The sequence below is a fragment of the Podarcis liolepis genome (genome assembly GCF_965112155.1).
Source record: "Podarcis liolepis genome assembly, chromosome: 6".
Taxonomy (NCBI): domain Eukaryota; kingdom Metazoa; phylum Chordata; class Lepidosauria; order Squamata; family Lacertidae; genus Podarcis; species Podarcis liolepis.
In genome coordinates this window covers 50,257,595-50,279,711 of record NC_139559.1, presented here as the reverse complement: position 1 = coordinate 50,279,711, position 22,117 = coordinate 50,257,595, and the positions used below count along the sequence as shown (strand labels likewise).

Here is a 22,117-nt window from a genome sequence, read left to right as displayed (position 1 = left end):
AACTGCGAGGGGAAGAGAGGCAAAATTCATGCAGATCTGATCCAAAGAACCAACCTTGGAGAGTCCAATCCACTGCGTGGATGGCAGGTAAGTCTCAGGCCCTGCGTGGCCTCTGTGATCTGCTGTTGCCACTCTCACTCACTGCCAGGGCAGCACTGTGAGAGGGGAACAAAGCCTTGAAATTGGGACACCCAATTTCAAGTCAGAAGATTGACCTCATGGGCGTAGCTAGGATTTTTGTTAGGGGTGGCATGCCTTTTGTTGGGGGGGCAGAACCTCAGTTTGCTATGTATTTTTTTGAGTTTTATTGATTTAAGGGGGGCAGCTGCCCCTCTCTGCCCCCCACACCCCTTGCCTATGCCCATGCTTCATCCATCAAAATTTAGGAAATATTCCCTGAGAAAATTACACATTATTTTAGCACACAGAACAATCACAAAAAGCCATCTCTGGCTCTCCTCATTACTCCAAATATTTCCTCTACAAAAGGAGATATCTTGGAGAACACTTCCCCAATAGTTCTTTCGTTTTCAAATCTTGCCTTAAGGGCATATTTATGTATGAATAGGGTGGGCCAGTGACCTAGATACAAGAACTAAAGTATTTACCATCTCAAAAGAATGGTCAGACTGCCCAGGTAATGCAATCAGTAAAACATTATCAGGTATTCTGGCAGACAGAAGAGAAGCCTCATACTCCTATTTCTGTTGGAGACCACTTTACAGATGCAGAATGGTGGACTTCGGTTCCCAACGCAGTAGAAGATTCAGATGTTTTAAGGACCGCAGGGCCAAATACAAAAATCAGGAGGTTGTGCAACTGAATGCTTTGCCAATTTGTGGTTATCAATAAGCTACAGTTTTTCCTCAGATCTGAAAAGAGGACACAATATCAGTTAACTGGTTTAACTTGACCAGCGCTCTACCCCTGCCCAGATAAATGTACAACTTCAAATTTTTAAACAAGGGTTGCCCCAGGGCGTGCATAAAATGTCATTGTTAATCTGTCCCAAGACTTTTCATGCAGCTAAGATGAACAGTAGGGTGCCAGCCCTCCCTGGCTGTGCTTAGATCTGAGGACACCTTAGTAAGAGAGCACATAAAAAGATTAAAAATGGCAAATCCCTGTAGCAATTGAGTGCCCACCAACAGGTGTACTCTCTGGTGCAGTTCCAGATAAGGAAATACAACACCAATACCCCCGCTTCATCTGTTGGTAACTGCATTATTTGGAGGGATAGCTGAGGGGAGGAAGCCATTGAGAACCTTACAAAATATTGATTCATTTAGAATATTGTTGTGAAAAGTACTGAGAAATTCCTCTCAAGACATACATAAAATGGGGGAGCACTTTCATTCTGAGCACTTTCAATCTTGCCCACTTAAGTGATCCATTACACATACTGATTATTGTGGGATTATTCCCATATACTGCAGTAACTCTGGATACTGGGTGGGAGTACCATAACTTCCCCTGATGGGAGTATATTTAGCTTGATTTGTTTCTGATTACCTGCACTAGTGCTGTGCGCCCAGAGTGCAGAACAAAATCTAGCATCCACTGAGCCCCACTGGGACCAATTTGCAGGTGAGGTAAAATGCCTCCTCTCACAGCTGCTTGCCTTACCTGAGCAGACATAAAGTGGGAATTAGCAAAAAATGGAGAACATCTAAACTCCTGAGAAATAAGAAGTGGACATATGGAATATGGAAACTAAACTTGGTTATCAAGAGCTCAGAGTTACTTATTTTGTCACCAAATCTCATCTTCCTCAGTTTAATTCTACCAGACAGGCAGTCTGGTATCCTGTTGTTGTAGTCGTTTAGTCGTGTCCGACTCTTCGTGACCCCATGGACCAGAGCACGCCAGGCACTCGTGTCTTCCACTGCCTCCCGCAGTTTGGTCAGACTCATATTTGTAGCTTCGAGAACACTGTCTAACCGTCTCATCCTCTGTCATCCCCTTCTCCTTGTGCCCTCCATCTTTCCCAACATCAGGGTCTTTTCCAGAGAGTCTTCTCTTCTCATGAGGTGGCCAAAGTATTGGAGCCTCAGCTTCACGATCTGTCCTTCCAGTGAGCACTCAGGGCTGATTTGCTTAAGAATGGATACGTTTGATCTTCTTGCAGTCCATGGGACTCTTAAGAGTCTCCTCCAGCACCATAATTCAAAAGCATCAATTCTTCGGCGATCAGCCTTCTTTATGGTCCAGCTCTCACTTCCATACATCACTACTGGGAAAACCATGGCTTTTACTTTGTTGGCAAGGTGATGTCTCTGCTTTTTAAGGTGTTGTCTAGGTTTGCCATCGCCTTTCTCCCAAGGAGCAGGCGTCTTTTAATTTCGTGACTGCTGTCACCATCTGCAGTGATCATGGAGCCCAAGAAAGTAAAATCTCTCACTGCCTCCATTTCTTCCCCTTCTATTTGCCAGGAGGTGATGGGCCCAGTGGCCATGATCTTCGTTTTTTTGATGTTGAGCTTCAGACCATATTTTGTGCTCTCCTCTTTCACCCTCATTAAAAGGTTCTTTAAATACGCCTTACTTACTTTCTGTCTGGTATCCTAGTATATTCTAATGTCAAACTCAGTGTAGACTCTTATGTAGCCAGAACAGCACCATCCACACACAGGAGGGAAGTATCAGCAGGCTCAGAGAAAACACAAGGTTTTCAGAGATATTTTTCTTAAATGAGTAAATCCCCCTGTAAGAAGGGGGGACAGCTCAGGGGCCACAGAAGGATAATTTCCTGAGATTTTTAATAAATGGAAAACTGGAGAGGGGCTGACTAGAATCCAGACAGATGCACTCCACACTGCAGTTTTGTTGCAGATCCCAACTGTAGATAAACATTATCATATGTCTAGTATGGCAAATAATTTATAATAGTTATCCCATATATCTTCACAGCAGTTCTTTGAAGTAGGTCATGGTTAACTTAGCTTTACAGATGGGTAGAAATGTAGTGTTGGAGGATACCTAGTGTGCATAGTTGATAGGAAAACCTTGTCTGTCCATGCACATTGGACAGCCTGCAGCTAATAAATGGCCAACTCTGTTCAATAGGGTTGCCTGATCTCAGTCTGCAGAATACAATAAAATTGCATCTTAGGCACATTTACTTTGTGCAATTTCAGCTATATGCAGTTGAAGGCAGGCTGGTTGAAATTGCACAAGTTAAATTCAAGCAAGCTAGAGACCTTAAAAGCTCTCTTTGCACCAGGTCCACTTAAGGTTACTTGGTGGATAAAGAGCTTTTAAACTCTCTGCCTTGCTTGGGTGGCAAGGCCTTTTCAGTGTTCCTGCTTTGGGGTGTGCTTACAAGAGCTCATAGGAATTCAGATGGGCCTGTGAGATCTTGCATGAGTATCCTAGACCTAGAGCAGTGTTTCCCAACCTTTTTGGGCAAAGGCACACTTGTTTCATGAAAAAAATCTCGAGGCACACCACCATGCCAGATGGGGAAAGGTCACTTTTTACTTATGTAAAAAAAAATAAAAAAATAGTAACAGCATAGAAGGTAATGGTTAGGCTAGCATCCCTCTTCCAAATATGCTAGGTTTTTATTTGCAGGGACTGTTCTACATGGGAAAGCATTCAGCACTGTCATTCTCCCATCTGCCATCTGAATTGGTACTATTCTGGGTCAACTTACTCTGCTGCATGTGTAGATGAAAATGGCACCAAGTGTGGGGGAGGGGGCAGAACAGGTTTCAGATACAGGATATTAAGCATACAAGTACTTCAGATTGAACTGGTTGCTTGCTTTGCAAGTTTTCATTTCCCAAATGACTGCCTTGGCAAGCGCAATACCTACCAGGCTCAACGCCGGTCTCGCGCTGCCGCTTCCCGCGCTCTCAAGGACCCGGGAGGAGGAAGGCGTGAAGGGAATCCCGAAGGCACGAAAACCTCGCGCATGCGCAGGCCTTCCGCCTGCGACAGCCCAGTAGGCCGGCCGAAGCGAGCGGCGATGGGATGTGGGAGCTCGCTCGCTCGCCACCCCGCGTGTGCCTATGTGGGGCATGTTACAGCCCCGTGACGTCAGCGCCACGCAGGCGGCGGGGCGGCGGCGGCGAGGAGAGGCCGCCCAGCGCGGGGCTCTCGCCGTCTGCCTGCGACAGCCCAGTAGGCCGGCCGAAGCGAGCGGCGATGGGATGTGGGAGCTCGCTCGCTCGCCACCCCGCGTGTGCCTATGTGGGGCATGTTACAGCCCCGTGACGTCAGCGCCACGCAGGCAGCCAGGCAGGCAGACGGCGAGAGCCCCGCGCTGGGCGGCCTCTCCTCGCCGCCGCCGCCCCGCCTCTCGCCGCCCGACTCGCCCGCCTCCCTCCAGGCAACATCTCGCGGCACACCAGGCAACGTCTCGCGGCACACTAGTGTGCCGCGGAACACCGGTTGGGAAACACTGACCTAGAGCCACCTGAGTTCGCGTGCGAACTCACACAAGCATTGCACAGCTGGCCTTTCCTCACAAGCAAGGCAGAGAGCTCAAAAGCTCTTTATGCGCCAGGTAACCCAAGTGGAACCTGTGTATAACGAGTTCTTAAGCTCTCTGACTTGCTTGGGGGGCAAGGCCTGCTCAGTACACCAGCTCTAGGATGCTTGTATGAGCTCAGAACAAGCTAATGGACAGGCTTGCTCTTAAGATTCTATAAATATTAAAGATACAGTAACAGACATCATCACTGGGTGTGTGTGCAAGGGGAGCTGTGGAATAGGAGAGAGGAGGATGCGGTGTGAGGTGGTCTGTGTGCAAGGGAGAGTTTGAAAAGGACAAAGGAATAGTTAGGTGAAATGGGTGATTAATTAAACAGAATTAAATCAATACACAAACACACATATGTGTAGTTATTGAAAACAGTAAATGGCAAGCATAATCTTAGGGCACATTTTCTGCTTTCAGTCTGACAGGAGAGAATGTCTCTTCTAAAATGATGTCATACATCTAAAAAAGTAGGTGGGTTTGCTTCAGAACTATTGTTTTTACTCATATACAAATATAATAGATGAGCTGACAAAACATATGATTAATTATTTAACTGAGTGAGCTGTACCAATAAACTCACAATTTTCAGATGCTTGCTCTCTTAACAAAATCATCCAAGCTGCAGTCTTCTGCACATCTACCAAGGAATCCGCTCTATTGAATAAACATATGATTGCACTGTCAGTTATTAGGTTTTGCTTTTGGAACTAATAGTACATCTATGTGTAAATGTAACAGTAGAACAGCTAAACAGAAAGGCACATCCAATTTTCCATACCAGGAGGTGGCTTTTCAGTGAGGTGGTTTGGAATGCAAAGTGCCACTTTGCATATACAAATCATGCTCACTAATAGCTAATCTCTCAGTGCATGAGCTAAACTGGAAGAGAGAACTGATAATGCTTAGCTAGGAGTTTGAACCTGCTCACACTTCCACTTGCTGGCTTTGCTGCAGCTGCAAACGATAGGTTTTTTTTAAGGCTGCTAATAGATTTTTCAAAGGCTGCATTTACCTGTTTTAATTGTTTCACTTTAATCACATTACATATTAATATTGTATTCTTCATTCTGTAAGCTGTACAGAGAATGTAATGTATGTTGATGGGTGGTCATAAAAATAAGGTTGCTAAATAGAAAGAAACCTATTGAATATTGGGTGGTGACTTTTGATAACACGAGCAATAGCTAAAGCACTGTCTTCTAGAATCCTGCTGAGACTAAGGCAGCTGCTTTTCCACCTGCAATAACATTGCTTCTTGTTTCACTGCAGCCCCAGCAGGTGTATCCAATTGGTATAAATTAGCTAAGGCACAACAGTAGACCTTTGCTTGATACAGCAGGAGTTCTGAAGCTGAGGTTTGCAAGGTAAGTGCTGCTTTTTCCTTGTTCTGCTCCCTGTGGCTTTTGAATTTAGTCACCTATAGGAAACCATCTGAAGCAATGCATACCATGTGGGTTCTCATAATAGTCAGTAGTGAGCAGGCTGCAGAGAGGGATGAGCTAGGGCATACAGCTCAAGTCATGCAAGACTCTTTGTATTTCATGGGCAAATATCATGGGTCAGGCTGTGCAGTCTTAATAGTCTACTTGACTGCAACATATCTACACCTGAAGGACAATTGACAATGGTCCCCCACCCTGGTCCTGGGTTAGAGAAAGCATAAAAAACCCTCATACTTAATGAGATGGAGAGTGGGCGGATGCAGACTCTCAGCTTCTGAATTGCCACACAATTATTACTATAACAGATGTACAGCATAAGAGGCATGCTTTTTAAATGCTATACTGAACATTTAAGTTGCACAGAGGGAAGGAAAAAGGTCAGAGGTTAGTGGTGGCAGTGGAGGAGATAGCATGAGGCTGTACTGATTCCTATTTAAGAGACTGGTGCTGAAGAGGGAGAAGGAATTGTACTATTGTCACCCGTGATTTATTGAGCCAGGTTTCTGAAATGATAAGTGTGAATGGGGGCTTTATTCCAATACAAACAGCAGATCAAGACCATGATCTGGATTGGAACCGTCCTGGCAGGCGGCCTGTTATTTATTCTTTAAAAATATAAACACATCTGCTAATATTGTAAATGGTACTGCATTTGGTTTGGCCCTTAAGATGATTTTGGATGGATATTAGATAGTCCTAGTTTAATAGCTCTATGAATAGTTAGGACAACAAAATGTTAATCCATGTTTGGAAGTGTGCCAGCTCTTTGTAGAAGTTGCTGGAAGCATACAGCAGGTTAAATCTTTGTGCTTTGCTTGTGGGCTTTCTGGAGACTGTTGGCTGGCATCTGTTGGAAGAAACAGGGTGCTGGACTGGATAGACTTTTGGTCTAATCTTGCAGAGATCTTAGGTTCTTATGAAACAGTGAGCAGTGTTCCTCACTACTGTCTCTTTTCCTTCCTACTCTTTCTGCAATGCAAACTAAGGTGACATAAATAACAGCTAAAATGCACAAAATGCAGCTCATTTTGCATTTTTTGCTAGAAATTGGATCTTGACAACCTGAGCCAGATGCTGTTTCTCTCCAGTCTTAGTGGAGCTTTATCCCTGGCTTGAGTGGATGATGTTGCCCTAAGCAGCTATTTGCTAAGTTTTGTTGATGAGATGCCTTGACTGCACATATTATTACACAATGAGTGTACTGAGTAGGGACATTAAATTGCCTTTAATTGGAGCAGCTTGACTTCTTCTGTTCCTTTTGGTTGCTCTGGCAACTAAAGGCAATTGAGTCCATGCCTGATAGTTAATGAGGGGACACTGCTATTCTCAATTCCTGATGAATCATTATAGCACTTCCCCATGTGCCACAAACTTTGGCGTGTATCATCTAAAAGCCATTCTTGATTATGACCTACAGTATCAGAATGTTCCCACCCTTTCCTCCATATTTTCTTGGGGTTATGGATCTGAATTTCACATAAAGGACACCTGAGCTTTTATTTAAAACTGTCCCCTTATTCTGCAGCCTTCTCACTGATCTTCACTTGCTGGCTCTGTCAAGCCTTTTTAAATTTTGATTTCCTCAAAATGTCCTCCAACATCACTGGTGCATAGGTAGAGGTGGGTGAATAGTCCTACAGAGGAAAGGTGGTGTGTTTTTTGCAAACTGAAAAGCTAACACATGCAGAACTCAAATCCATCCAGCAAATCAGTTTACATGTGGGCTAAACTGAGTTTGAATGCCAGAAAAGATTATAGTGGAAGGAAAGACCTGCCTTTCTTGAGCAGGCTAGAGACTGGTTAATTACCCAAAGCCACTAGAAGATACTGCTCCTGCTGGCTGATGTCTTCATGTATTTCTCCCTTCAAGTAACATTGTTGTTTCCCCTTTACTTTTTAGTTTTAATACAGGGATGGGGGACTTGTCATCCTCCAGGTGTTTTTGGACAGAGGCAGATTTAGAGGAGTGCAACTGGTTTGGCTGCATTGGGCGTCAAGCCAAGAAGGCATCTCAACACTGACAAATAACAGAAGCCGAGAGGTGGGAGGGGGCAGCAAATTTTGATGTCACAGTTTTAAAGCTCAAAGTCCTCCACTGCCCTGGACTACTGTTCCCATCATCCCTGATCTTGCTTTTTGGGCTCATGGGTGTTGGATATTTGAAGGGCTACAGTTTCCCCATGCCTGTTTTAAAATAATATGTATAAGCTCCCATCAGGTACAGGCCTATGAATAGCCGACAGCCAAGGCAACACAGCACTGCTGGTCTAAAGACAACTCCTCCCTCTTGCATTGTTTAGAACTAGCAAGTTAAGAGACACTCCCAAAAAGGAAAGCTGAATATGTCTTTGTTCTGTGGCCACTAAGTGATCATGAACTAAAGCCTGGTAGAGGTGTCGGCAGCAGGCTACTGAGACTTCATTTTTGTGTCTACCTGTTCAAATAGCAGTGATGTCAGGTAAAAGTTTGACTTGGTAGAACTGCAATTTCTAACCCTGCTGTTTTCATCGCAATAGGTCTTGTACAGCACTTATTTTATACCCTCCAACATGCCCCAGAGGAAAACTGGAACACACATATTTCAGGGCCGCGATCTTGTGAGAGCCAGGTGACTTGAGTAAAAGCACCCCACACCAAAAATGTGGGTTTTTTTAGGGCCATGTGACTCTCATGAGAGCACGGCCCCCCAAAATGGGATGTCTCACTTAAATCAGGACAGTTGAAGGGTGTTATTTAGGAACATGTGCCATTACACATGTGCAGAATGTCACAATCTCATAATCTCTAGCCCCATCCCCCTGTCAAGTATTCTTTGCACATCTATGGACAAGGAAAGAGCTTTCATGTAAGAAAGCCTAAATATGATTTTCAGAAGATTGACTCCATACCTTTTATTTAAAAATTAAGCATTAATTAAGATATTCCTTCTTCCCCACCCAGTTATATAAGAAACAATATGCACCATAAAATAGCTCTTGCTAGTTCACATTGCTTGTATCATGGCTATGGGACTTATGCTACATTTTACTGAAAATGAAGCCGTGTGTAGGAAGGCTAGAGAATTTTGTTTTTCAAACATCAGAGCAAAAATCCAGTATTACGTATAAAGCATGTTCATGAGTTTACTTGGTTAGAAGATTCTGATTGGTCAGTACACAAAGGCTGATTTTTCATCTGATAAAACCAGGCAAGATAATTTCCAGCTTTACTTGATAATCACTTTTGGGTAGGTTTTGCCCCTATATAGTGGCAAATTGGACACAACTTCTACCAAGTCCTTTTTTGAATCTGCATCACCATAAAAAAAATATCACCTGCTGCCTTTTAATTCTCTTCCTCTTGTGCACTATCCATAGGCATCTCTGTAACTACCTTAGTGCTCATGTCAAAAACAATAGTAGTTGCAGGTCTTGTACTTTTACCTTCTGAAGTCAGGAACATTAGGTTTTCCCATTTCAAATTATGATCTGTATGGGCAACTGGGTGGAACAAGAGCTTGAAACTGACCTTCCATTCCCATTCCTCCACCCCTTTTAGTTTCAGAAGAGGAAGTAGATTTACTTGCAGAACTGCCTGCCCCCTTTGCATCTAAAATATTAGCTGCAGTCTCCAATTTGAGGCATCAGCAAAGGAGGAAAATTATAATTCTTAGATTACGGTACTTGGGTGAGACCTTCCCTGAAATAGTGTGTCCAGCATAGGTCACTCTGTTTAAGAAAGACTGCTTTTAAATTGGAACAAAATTTGCAGCCTCAGTTCTCAACTGCATGCATTCTATGTTACATGAGAAGCTGGAAATGTTGGGCCTGTTTAGCTGATGAAGTAGGAGTCTGAGAAGCACTGATTAATAGTTAACATGAACAGTACTAGGACTGAAGCCTTGTGATACTCCAACTGTTGCTGAACTTCTAGTTCCCATTAGCTCCTGCCAGCATGGCCAGTGGCCAGGGATGATGGAACGGAAGTTCAACAACGTCTTTGGGGACACAGACACCCCCCCCAGTATATACAGCCTACCAGAGCAGTTTGCAAAAGTTTGAAATGTTGTATGTAGCAATAAAAATACAACAACACAGAAGATGACTGCAAAACAAGAGAGCACTTAAGCCAGATAAACCCATATCCTGTCAAATCCAGACAGATTTTTTTTAGAAAAGCCTTTACCTGGCAATGAAAAGATAACAGAGATAGCAGCGGGAGGCAGATTCCAAAAGCAAGATGCTGCAAAACAAAACAAAAATCATATCCCTGATCACCTTATAATCGTGCAAAAAAAGCACATCATGAAGATCTTAGGGTGAGCAGCTTGTTTGGCAGCAGGTAGTCCTTGAGATACCTAGGCCCTGTAAGCCATTTAGGCATTTGGAAGTTAAAAAGCAGCACCAGAAATTGGCTCCAGAAACAGACATAGGAGCTAAGACCGGAGAGCTATGATGTGGCTAACTGTGGTTATTTAGGAAACTATAGTCTGAAGATTCTTAAACACACACCATTAGACTTATTTCAGGGCTGAAAACAGGTAGTGAGGATTCCAGATTGAAGGTGGTTGACCTTAATGTGGGGGGTCAACAGCAGAAAATGAAAATCTGCTCTCTTTCTACAGGAACTTTGCCTGTAAATATACATAACAAGAAAACTTCCAACATGCTAGAAAAAAATTTTGTACTTGCAAAAGTTGTAGGAAAGCTAAATTGGTTCAAAACAGTGCTTATATAGGAAAATGTATCCCCTTTATTGGGAGCACCAGTCAAGCTATGTGTGGCTTGGCTCATTTTCTTGAGATTTGCATGGCTTTACTAGAAACTTCCCAAACTGTGCAAAGCACGTTGTCCCCCCCCCCCCACCTCTTGTGCTGTTTCCAGGTCTTTTAAGTGGGTTTATGCATGTATGTAGGATCCTGACTAAGGGGAGGTGATGATCATCTTAAGCTGCTTTTACTTAGTAATTCAACTAAGTTTTACTTGGAGAAGACACATGAAAATTTATGAACATGACTTAAGTTAGGTCCATTAATTTCAGTAGGTCTGCTCTGAGTAAAACTTCATTGAACACCACCAATGGCATTTAAATACAGTGGTACCTCAGATTAAGTACTTAATTCGTTCTGGAGGTCCGTTCTTGACCTGAAGCTGTTCTTAACCTGAAGCACCACTAAAGGGGCCTCCTGCTGCCGCTGCACGATTTCTGTTCTCATCCTGAAGCAAAGTTCTTAACCCGAGGTACTGTTTCTGAGTTAGTGGAGTCTGTAACCTGAAACATCTGTAACCTGAAGCGTTGTTAACCTGAGGTACCACTGTACATGCCTATAAAGTAGCTTTCCAGATCTTTGGCAGTGGAATCTGGAGGGAAAGGGAGTGTTAAGTTTGTTTCTCAGGCACCTGTATTACCCCATGAATAATTTTGCACTTAGCATGGTGGATAGTTTCCCAAAAAAATATTAAGTAAGGTTTGTTTCCTTTCTTTCAACGTGGATGCTATTCTCTTTCTCTCGGATAGCAAGAGGCAGGCAGTGTATTAGTGTTGTGGGAGGGAAGGCAGAAGAGACCTCCCCTATCCAAACCCTTTTGTGTCCTGAAAACTTTTGCACAGGTTCTGTAGCTGCAGTTTTGTGTGTAGCTGCCTTACAACAAAGGAAACACAACTTGCTGTGTGGAGCGGCAGTAACTTTTCCTACCGCCCCACACTTTCTGAGAATACCTCCTGTTTGCATAAATGTAGAATGTGCATAGCTATGGTTGTGTGCATGTCTAGGATATTACGATAAAGTTTAGCATGTAAACATGGGGCCAAAATGCAGATTTTTCAAGCTGTTAAGTGATGTTTTGGACAGTAAATCCCTATTTTCTTTTTTAAATAAAGGGTTTGTAAATTTAGCTTGGGGGAAAAAAGATGGTGGTGCAGCAGTAGCAGCAGCAGGGAGGTAAGAGTGAGGTTCACTTGGGTGATGACTATGTGGGTGGGCAGGCGGCGCAGTCCTGCTTGGCTTTGGTGGAGGGGTGCACTGGCAGTGTTGGTGGCTTGCTGGCCCCGGGTGCCAATAACTCATGCTACTGGTGGTATGATGTGGGATGTAATCCACTGGGAGCAGTCAAGTACAACATTACCTGTTTTGCTGGAGTGGTCATGCAGGGGATGTTGATCCAGCCAGTCAAACTTCCTGTTCCCTCTTGGCCTGGAGCATCCTTCTTTGCATGTGACTAGTAGGTGGGCGTGACCTTTCCAGACCTGGTAAAAGGCCAAGTCACACAGCCACCTCCCCACTCTTCGATCTTCTTTTTCATCCTGCAAACTTCCTGATTCACCTGGACTGGACTGCTAGCTGACTGCCAGCCAGCAGTCTCCCCAGGTTATATCCCATATGGGGTAAACCTGTTTGTACATATTTGTAACTTTAAGCCCCAAGCCTGCCTTCAGAGATCACACTGTGCTCTGCCTGATCGTGAGTAAAACTACTTTTTGTTACTTATGAATAACACTATGGTGCCTTTATTCTTTTAGGAGGGATCAAAGAGGCCTTACCAGGGCAAGCCAGATTGAATTGTTTATTGTCTTAAGAGGCTCACACAAGTCTGCAACCAGTTTTTTGCTGCATAAAGGGGGAATGTACTCTACTAGGTGAAGAAACTTGCTAGCGCAAGTTAGGAAGGAATCAATATACAGTGGTACCTCAAGTTAAGTACTTAATTTGTTCCGGAGGCCCGTTCTTAACCTGAAACTCTTCTTAACCTGAAGCACCACTTAAGCTAATGGGGCCTCCTGCTGCTGCCGCACCGCCGGAACACAATTTCTGTTCTCATCCTGAAGCAAAGTTCTTAACCTGAGGTACTATTTCTGGGTTAGTGGAGTCTGTAACCTGAAGCGTCTGTAACCCGAGGTACCACTGTATCCTCTCCTGCAACCCTCAACATTCCCATATATGACACATGTAGTGTATTACAAACAGAAGCACTTTCATACTATCATGTAAGTGCTATTGTTTCAGCAGCCAAATTGTCCATGTGGAAATGATTCATGGCACACCCTTCTTCTACTGAAAGGCGAACTGTTCCAGCCGCTCCTCCTTTTTCTTGTCTGTGTGAGCAGCCAAGCAAGAGCATTTCGCTTTCACAGAATTTTGTTTGAGTTCTGCTTTCCACCACATGGACAGGTAGGATTCACTCCCACAGAGTTGTGGTCTTTTGGAGCTCCTGCCAGGGTAACTACAGGTTTATCTGCTAACTGGCAAATAAAACAAGACAGCAAAACGAACATGTAGGAAACCCGATTATTCAAATTTATTAACATCAAGAATTATGCAATGATGCTGTAGATTTTTATTAACAAATAGAAAACAGACTGTATACAACAGTGACCCCTACAGCACTATGCTTTCACAAGGTAAAAATGAATGTTCTCTCCAACATCACCAACCCAGGATTGTTGATTTCAATGTAATTTGACTACATTGGATAATATAGTTAGAGACCTTTCCACCACCTTTATTTATAGAACTATGCACCTGGGAGAAGGCTGTAATCTCCCTGCCTTTAGTGCAAGTGAGAGAGAATAAGGAGTATTAATATATAGTACCGTTAAATTAAGTCCAGTAGCCTTGCCACATTGGTTAATTAGACCATCCTGTCATAGTGAAAAATACAGCATTCTAATGACTTTTAAATGTGGTACAGGATAGCAGAAATTATAGTTACACTCAGCCTCTGAGAACTGAATTCCTTACCTGAAGAATCCCACCCCTCCCTCCCTAATAGCCAAGGCACCCCCATGCCGGGGTTGTTTGTGCAGGAAGGCTTGACTTCCCAGAGTTGTGCTCTTTCACCTTGGAAGGTGCTCCAATGCACTTGGTTGGCCACAGTTGCCTAGGCAACAGCACCTCAGGATGCTACTGGCACAGAAAGAACTAAATAAATGTGTCGGTCAGGTCCCTTTTGGGAACTTGGTTTTCGTGCGGCAAGGATGCCACATCCCCCCCCCCATCTTAACAAGAGAATCCCAAGCAGTGGGTCTCTCACTCAAATGGAAAGTTCATAAGGGATCTGCTGACAAATATGAGGTCACTGGACACATGTCAATAGGACCAAGCATCTAATAGCTGCTGGAGTCCCACCTGACAGACAGGCTTATGAATAAAAGGCTTTAGAAATAAGCATTAAGTTGGCTCCAGCTCTGTGAAATTGAATATTCTACAAAGGACTGAAGAGGGAGTGGAAGGGTCCCAGAGCTGTGAGCCAGCCACTAATATTAACCTGGGGCTGCCCGAAAATGGGCAGCACCACCTTGATTGAGACAACAAAAGAGTTAAGGGCGGGGGAAGCAAAAGGAAATTCAAACCCCACCACCTCCATTCTTCTGTTTTGCTTGAGCAAAACATTAAGACTTGCAAAAGAATTTAAAAAAGAAAAGATATAAAAGACTAAGTTTAACTATTTTACATATATAAAAGATCCCATTCCATCCACCCAGTGACTCTCACCATGAAATGCTGTCAAGGGGAGGAGGAGGAGTGGGGGCATTAACAGAAATTCATCTGGAAATTGGAAACGCTAGAAGCTGGTCCCACCTTTGGCGCTGTGGCAATGAACCCAAATACTGTGGTCAGAACTGGTTGGTCATGGGGAGGCTTGATGCTGCAACAACAGCAGCAGCATCTGCACAGAAGGACTAACAAATGGGCGGCTGGCTGGGAAGAACCCGTCTCTGCTCTTGGACATTCCCGCTGCAACTGGCTGAAAGTGCTAGTTACGTTGCATAGTGATCGAAGCTGCCAAGGTACTCCAGTGCAGCCCTGTAGCACAGCTGATACTGGTCCTGGAGAAGAAGGAAGAGAATGGGATAAGCAAAAAGCCTCTAAAGGAGACCACCACTTCTATCACATCATGGTGCAAATACCTGCAAGCGGACTCCTTCACCACCTCACTCTAAAAGAGGCAGCTGGCTAGCACCAAGCCCTGCATCTGATGTAAAGAGGGGCCATTTTGCTCAGATTAGTACAGTAAGCTTAGATTGGGAGTTCTATATAAAAAGGAGGATGAATTATGGATTTCTGCTCTCCGTCTCACGACCCATCCAACCACTGGTTCTGATATCCTTGCACTACACAAAGAACAGCACAGAATCAAAGGTCGCATTGATCAGGTGAAAGAGAGGCCAATCCAAGCTGCCATCAAGTTAGACCAGAAAACACCATGGGTTCTAACCAGAGGATAGCCACTAGCCATGTGTAATCCTTTGCAAATGCTTGCTGGCACTGTTATTTTGCACAGTATAACCATGGCTACCTTTTGGGACTAATCCAGAGTGGGGTTTAACTCATGGTGAGAAATCTTGGCTGGAAGGTGCTCTGATGTGGCTTCATCAGTCTTGACTGATCCAGCTGTCTCACCTTTTTAAAGCCTTTTACAGGCTTCAGAAGATGCTGTAGATACTGTGCCAGTCATAGCTTAGCGTAATGCTGGTGGTCAACAAAAGAGGTTTAAAGACTGTCTCAAGGCAAATCTAAAAAAAATGTAGTATAAACACCAACAATTGGGAAACACTTGCCTGCAAGCACTCCAATTGGAGAACAGCCTTTACCAAAGGTGTCATGGGCTTTGAAGACACGCGAACTCAGGATGCAAGGGAGAAATGTGCTAAGAGGAAGGCACGCTTGGCAAATCCACATCGTGATCAACTCCCACCCAGAAACCAATGTCCCCACTGTGGAAGGACGTGTGGATCCAGAATTGGCCTCCACAGTCACTTACGGACTCTTTGTTAAAACTGTGTTTATGGAAGACAATCTTACTCGGCTATGAGTGATCACCAAAGGAGAAGATTGTATATACCCTATAAAGCTCATAGAACACATCAACATGGGAATGGGGGCAAGATTGGTGGCTGCTTGATGTGATTTATATGGAATATGCCTACTTACAGAGAAAGTTACATCCCTTTTCCATACTGAAAGCAAGTGAAAGCAAAGTTTTGGTCTTAAATGCTTGCCCCCAGTCCTCTGTGCAGCAGCAAGCATGTGGCTGGTGGTTTACCTCTGTTTGCACCATGGCTGGTCGTTGTGTCCTCAAGGTCTTCACAGTCTGGAACATGTCAACTACGCCCTCATAGCGCATGCGCTCCAGTACAATGCTTAATGTGATGAACACCCCTGTGCGTCCGACCCCCGCACTGCACATAAGGAAGAGAGAAAGAGACGCAGTGAAAGGGAACTGAAGCATCAAAAGATCACAAAGATCAAAAGAAGCTCTCCCAAAAGCTAAAATATCTCTCTACAAGTGCCACAATGTTTTTGTGTGCTCAAAACTACAAAGCAGAGATTTCCCCTGCCTTTTACCAAGGAAATGGCTTCTATACCTAGAAAGGTGAGGCCATCTCTGCAGTAGTAATCTAGCTTTCCCTGATGACCCCAGCCTCCTCACCACTGGCACACAGCACCTAGCCAGCTTCCACGGACAAGCAAACAGCAGAACTTACCTGCAGTGTACAGTGATGGGCCCATCCTGGCCAAACTGCTCCTTGGTTTTATGAACTTGCCCAATGAAGTCAATGAAGCCCTCTCCAGTTTTTGGTACTCCCTGCTCAGGCCAGTCCGTGAACTGGAACTGCCGGATGGTTCTTGACTGTCCATCCTAGTTGTGGTTAAAGGGAGATATAGTCACTGCATCCTCTCAAAACGCACGGCAACCTTCATGGTCAGGCCTTTCCTACTGGTGCCAGAAAAGCCTTGAGGAGGGGAGGCCCAGCCGACCTAAGCAGATTTCTTTTGCCCCTTAGTGAGTATTTTGTTTTATATAGCAGGGTGTAGTAGATATAAACACAACTGAAATCCTTGCTTCTGCTTTCCAGCTGTCTCAGCCACTTGACACACAGTAACACCAATGCAGAGAGTGATAAAGCAATGGACAATCGGATGCACGTTGAAGATAAAGCCCTTCTGTCCTGTTCTACTTGCAATTTCTGAGCAGTAATGGGAAATAAATATTGGGGAATTCAGGGTAGGCTGTGCGGTACTCACCCTGGCATCAGTGACCTTGAATTCACGCAGAATGTACTGGGGCATGTTGTATTCAGCCATGGGATCCACCACAAAGTACTGGTACCGAGCAGAACGCTCTGCTGGCCAGTACTGGTGGCATTTCTCCTGAAAAGCAAAGGAAGAGTCAGAATTGTTACAGTCAAAATGTGTGATGTGACTGAAACTTGAATATTTTAGAGTGAGGTGCCTTTTGACATCTTGTCCTGTTGGGTAGTACAATACCCACACAACTCCATGCTCTAATATGCGCAGCAAGACACTGATCTATTTCTTCCCTCCTGCCATGATTAGGCTCCCCTTGCTCCTGCACGCCTCCATTTCCCACGACTTCCTGATTAGCAATCAGCCTGCTCTTCCATGCCAAGTTACTAGGTAGAAAACCTCAGTTCTAGCCCAAATGCCCGTTTTTTGCTGGCTCTGGGCAAAGCAAGAAACCTGAAGCTGCTAGCTCCTCTTAAAGTTTGAGCGGGCCAGGGGGATCAAGTCCATTGATGGTTGCAGAGGATACTTGTTCACCAACTGGGTCCCAGCAGAGCTAGTCAGCCATGTAGCTGGAGATGAATGACTCCTGCAGATTGCGTGCTTATTGAGCATACATTCTGATTTATTTAAATAAAGCTGACAAGGAGGTTATACAATGCTCACTGTTTATTCAGCAATCACCTGATTTGTTTGTGGGGAGGTTATATGACTTCATGTTGATCAGTTGCTATATTTCTGGTGCATTTTCCCATCACCAAAAAAAAGTCGTTTTTGTTGTTGTGCAAGAGTTTTAATTCACTTCAATAGCACAAACCTAAATTTACTCGTATGCAACTGAATCCCTCCCACAAAACAGTTACAGGCTGAAGACGTCAGTGCAATGAGCTTCACCTTTAGCAGTGACTTCAGTACCCTCTAGCATTAGGAGAATGAAAGCAAAATATTTGCTCCCAAGACTGGGCCATACACCTGGAATCTCACTGGAGAAACAGCCCCAGAATAGACATCACTTAGTAGCTGAGAGTGCTAGCTTACCCGCCCCATCTCTCGCAATTTGGTCAGCATCACCACAATGGTAGAGTTGTGCTCCCACAGCATCCGCCAGAAATCCTCTGTAGTTTCAGCAAGGGGTCCCTGTGTGGCAATGTAGGCCTTTTGCTGCCTGCAAGGTATCAAAAATTTCAGAGTGGTAGATGACTGACACTTCTGGGATGGAAAGGAGATGCTTAGCAGTTAGGTCTAGAGAACTAGTTAAAGGGTTTGCTGGGGGAGGAGAGGAGGACTTGTGCCACACATCGGATTTCTGATAGCATCTAGCTGCTTCCTTCTGTAGTCCTTGCCTACAACCACCTGTTCCGCTATGAGATCAATAAGGCTATCAGAGGTCCCTTGATGAAAGTAGAGTATTAACACAAAGGCACTAAGTAATTAGCCAAAGTTACTCAATGTGAGAAGAGGCATATTATATAAGTTGGAGTAACTAATGTTATTACACCAGTTGGATCTTCTAAAATGCACACGTGGGGTGAAATATAATACCAGAGTAGTGCTACAACTCTACAGTAAGCTTTTTGTAAAATTGTGTGAGTTCCTTTGAGGTGCGCAGGAAACCCTGGTATAGGATGCGTGTTGTAAAGGTAAAGGGACCCCTGACCATTAGGTCCAGTTGTGACCGACTCTGGGGTTGCGGCGCTCATCTCGCTTTATTGGCTGAGGGAGCCGGCCTACAGCTTCCGGGTCATGTGGCCAGCATGACTAAGCCGCTTCTGGCGAACCAGAGCAGCACACGGAAACGCCGTTTACCTTCCTGCCGGAGTGGTACCTATTTATCTACTTGCACTTTGACGTGCTTTTGAACTGCTAGGTTGGCAGGAGCAGGGACCGAGCAGCGGGAGCTCATCCCGTCACGGGGCTTCGAAACGCCGACCTTCTGATCGGCAAGTCCTAGGCTCTGTGGTTTAACCCACAGCGCCACCCGCATGTTGTATATGACCCCAAAGGGTGGAATTTCTGCCACTGCAAAACTCTAGCTACATTGCTGACTTCACAGAAATTAGACAGTAGTGAGCAAATACATACACAGACCCCGACATATGCTATCAGTGAAGACAGTGAATCCTGTTTCCACAGTGATATGTAGGAAAATACGTCAGAAAATTGAAAAGAGAATCTGTGCCATCTGTATTCTACCACTATGGGGCACTACAGATCCTTGAATGTAGTCTTAGGCTCTCAGCCTTATCCACTCTCATTTAATCTCTCCACTGGTGCTAAAAATTAATGAATCTGTTGTAGGACAGCTGTAATGTGTGGGACAGAGATGGAAGCTGTTCCAAGGTGGATTTATAAGACATCATAAAAGGCAGGAGTGGGGCGGGGGGGAGGGGAGGTGGCAGAAACAAAGGCGCTAATAAAGATGCAGCTTCAGAGCCGTCTGTAGCTCCTTGGGCCAATTGATCTCTTTAGATAAAGTGGAGAACGATTGCTCACTTCAAAGGGAAGGACGGGAAGAGATAAACAGGGGCCTGCAGGGACGGTTTAGGTAGGACATGAAATGCTACCACCTGCTGCTTTGGCACACATTTTTGCCAGCACCCCCCTCCCAACCTTAGCAGCTCTCTTGCAGCACCAGACACATGGAGGTGGCGGCTCTAACACACTCTGGGCACTTGAAATCTGAAGCAGATAAGTGGCCAGGACCTCATCTGCTCTTCTGTTTCCAGCACAGCAGCCTAGAGGCCTGGCATCAGGCTCCTGTTTTGCACTGAAAAGCCTCCCCATGTTGCTGGACCTCTGCCACTCAAATGCTCTCCTAAGATATTTTTTGCACTACCAACTCACAGCTGTTTTTGTAGCCTCATGGGGTGTCTCGGAAATGGGGGCAGGGAGTAAGTTATAGGACAATGCTTCCTTTGCCCCCACACAGAGGGTGCAGCCCTCCTCAAGGATCCCCAAGTCCATTTTGGAGGCAGATTTGCTCTTCTCACTGTTTCTTTGCTTTCAAGTGGCAGGATGCATTTCAGTTGCTGTTATTGCAGAACTGTGAACAACTTTGCAAGACAATCCCATTGTGGGAGGTGAACTGTACAGTTGGTTCCCAGCAGTATCTTGGCTAATGAAAAGCTGAGGATGCAGGAGCCAGTACCTGTCACCCCCAGGCTAATAAAGCCTGAGAGGGAAAAGGTAACGTCTACCAGGATCCCAGGCTCTGGGGAATAGGCAGCTTGAAAAAAGCCCCATGTTTGCTAATGAAAGGCTACTGTCTGTGCTCTTATTGAAAGATAGAGCTGTCCAGCTTATATTCAAATTTAAAAGTAATTTATATACTATAAATATATTTATAACTAAATTTTGAACATACCTATTTTAGTAATTTATTATATTTCAGATGATAATTCTAAGATGCCTATTTAAGGATGTAAGCTTCAATTTAAAATTATTTTAATATATTAATGAAATGTTGAAATATTTAGGATGTGGTTAATGTTATGATTTCTACTGATACTGTATAATAGCATCATTTTTTTGAAAAAAGGAAAAGTAAAGCAGCAGCACAGCAACATCACAGGAGGAGAGTTTAAACTCTGTTTAGAATGACTACATTACCTATAGCCATCTACAAAGCTGGCATTGATGTAATCTGAGCCCTCGACGCCTCGGATTGGCTGCAGGCAAACCCGTGTCAGCTCATAGGGCATAATATTCACCAGGCGGTTTTTGAATTTGTTGCAGGGGAGGTTGGCACTGATGAATCGTGAGGTATGTGCTTTAGAGTTGGCGAGGAGCTGTTAGGGGAGAAGTACAGATTAGAGGGGGACAGGGAGACACAGAAGTTGTAACTACTCTGGGAGGAGCAGCTCCCATATGATGTACACACATTTATTCACTCTGGCACATAGAATAATGACCGAGGTAACAAAAGATGCAGGAAGCTGGGCTAGAGCAGCACCTCTGCCCAGCTGAAATAAAGGGGCATTCCAGCAGCCTTGAAAAGGAAGAAAATTCCTGCCTACCCTGGCAAAGGTCCTGAGGAGGCAAGACCCTGGGAGGATGTCTTTTCACCCGAAGTAGGGTCATTTTACCCATGATGCAGAGACAAGCTCAGCAAGGATCTATAGCCAGTCACAACTCCATGATGAGCGTACCCTGTTCTTCAAGTTCACACTATAGATTTTAGATGCACATTTTAAAGCATCTTACTTGTACACCTAAAAACATAGGCTCGTGTGTGTGTGTGTGTCTTAGGTGGGTACTTAGGGTCACTCTATAGTATTCTTCCCCTGGGAGCTCTTGTTACAGTATTTGCTTTTACTCATTAGCACCTTACTAATACTCATTCTAACATCATTCCTGACCTGCTTAGAAGCATGTATCTTGCTCTTGAGGGGACTTTAATATTGGGACACCCCCTCCTCCAGGACCTTGCTAGTGTGTGTGTGTGTGTGTGTGTGTGTGTGAGAGAGAGAGAGAGAGAGAGAGAGAGAGAGAGAGAGAGAGTGTTGAAACTCTGGTTGAGCCCAGCAGTGTCTCCCATTCATTAGACCTACTCAGAAGAAGGAAGCAAGCCCCATGTATACTTCTAAGCAGCTCTAGGAAGAGCTGCGGCCAACAGGTCCTCTATAAATGCCACCCATTCCCGGCTGCTCAGTGCTAATTCCACAGCTCCAGGAGATAAGCCCTTGCTTAGCCTAGTAGCTTCTTCTCCTTGCAGGACAGCTTCCTTGCTTGGCAGGAAAAGGACAATTTTTCACATTCTCTACCAGAAAGAGTTAGGGGACCCTTTATGGATGTGGTGCCCAATTTCTTTCTAATTGTATGAGGACTTAGAGATCTGTTTTGCTCCATGTAACTCACTTTCCACTCCTTTCCCCCTTAATTCTTACTGCAGCTCTACCCATCCACTTCTTTCACTCCGTGGCTCCTGCTCTGATGTATGGCATGGCACATACAACCAAGTTGCTTTCAGAAACAGGGCTGCAATCTGAGCTGCTGACATCTGTTGAGGTCTACTACTGACTGCCAGAGGCCTGTTGTTCCTCCTCATTATCACTGCCTACTTGCCTCCACTTTCCAGGCAATAAGCATCAGCAGTAAGAAGCAGACGCTGCCACCTGCTTCCATGTCTGCCTTTCCCTCTGGTTGGCACTGGGAGCAGGCTAGGCCTAGTTCCCACTACCACTGA

The 22,117-nt window shown here is 44.6% G+C and overlaps 1 protein-coding gene across 25 annotated transcripts in view; it reads right to left on the bottom strand.

The window, feature by feature from the left end:
* Positions 1-13,177: 13,177 nt before the first annotated feature.
* PTPRF (protein tyrosine phosphatase receptor type F) overlaps positions 13,178-22,117 on the bottom strand; it is a 474,052-nt gene continuing 465,112 nt past the window's right edge. For all 25 annotated transcript variants that reach the window (XM_083510759.1, XM_083510768.1, XM_083510752.1 and 22 more), the window contains 6 exons: positions 20,542-20,720; positions 17,971-18,097; positions 16,933-17,058; positions 16,392-16,546; positions 15,950-16,085; positions 13,178-14,732 (listed from right to left, as the gene is read on the bottom strand). In XM_083510759.1, coding sequence (XP_083366885.1) covers positions 14,664-14,732; positions 15,950-16,085; positions 16,392-16,546; positions 16,933-17,058; positions 17,971-18,097; positions 20,542-20,720 — 792 coding nt within the window. In that variant the 3' untranslated portion in view covers positions 13,178-14,663. The remainder of the gene's footprint in view (positions 14,733-15,949; positions 16,086-16,391; positions 16,547-16,932; positions 17,059-17,970; positions 18,098-20,541; positions 20,721-22,117) is intronic.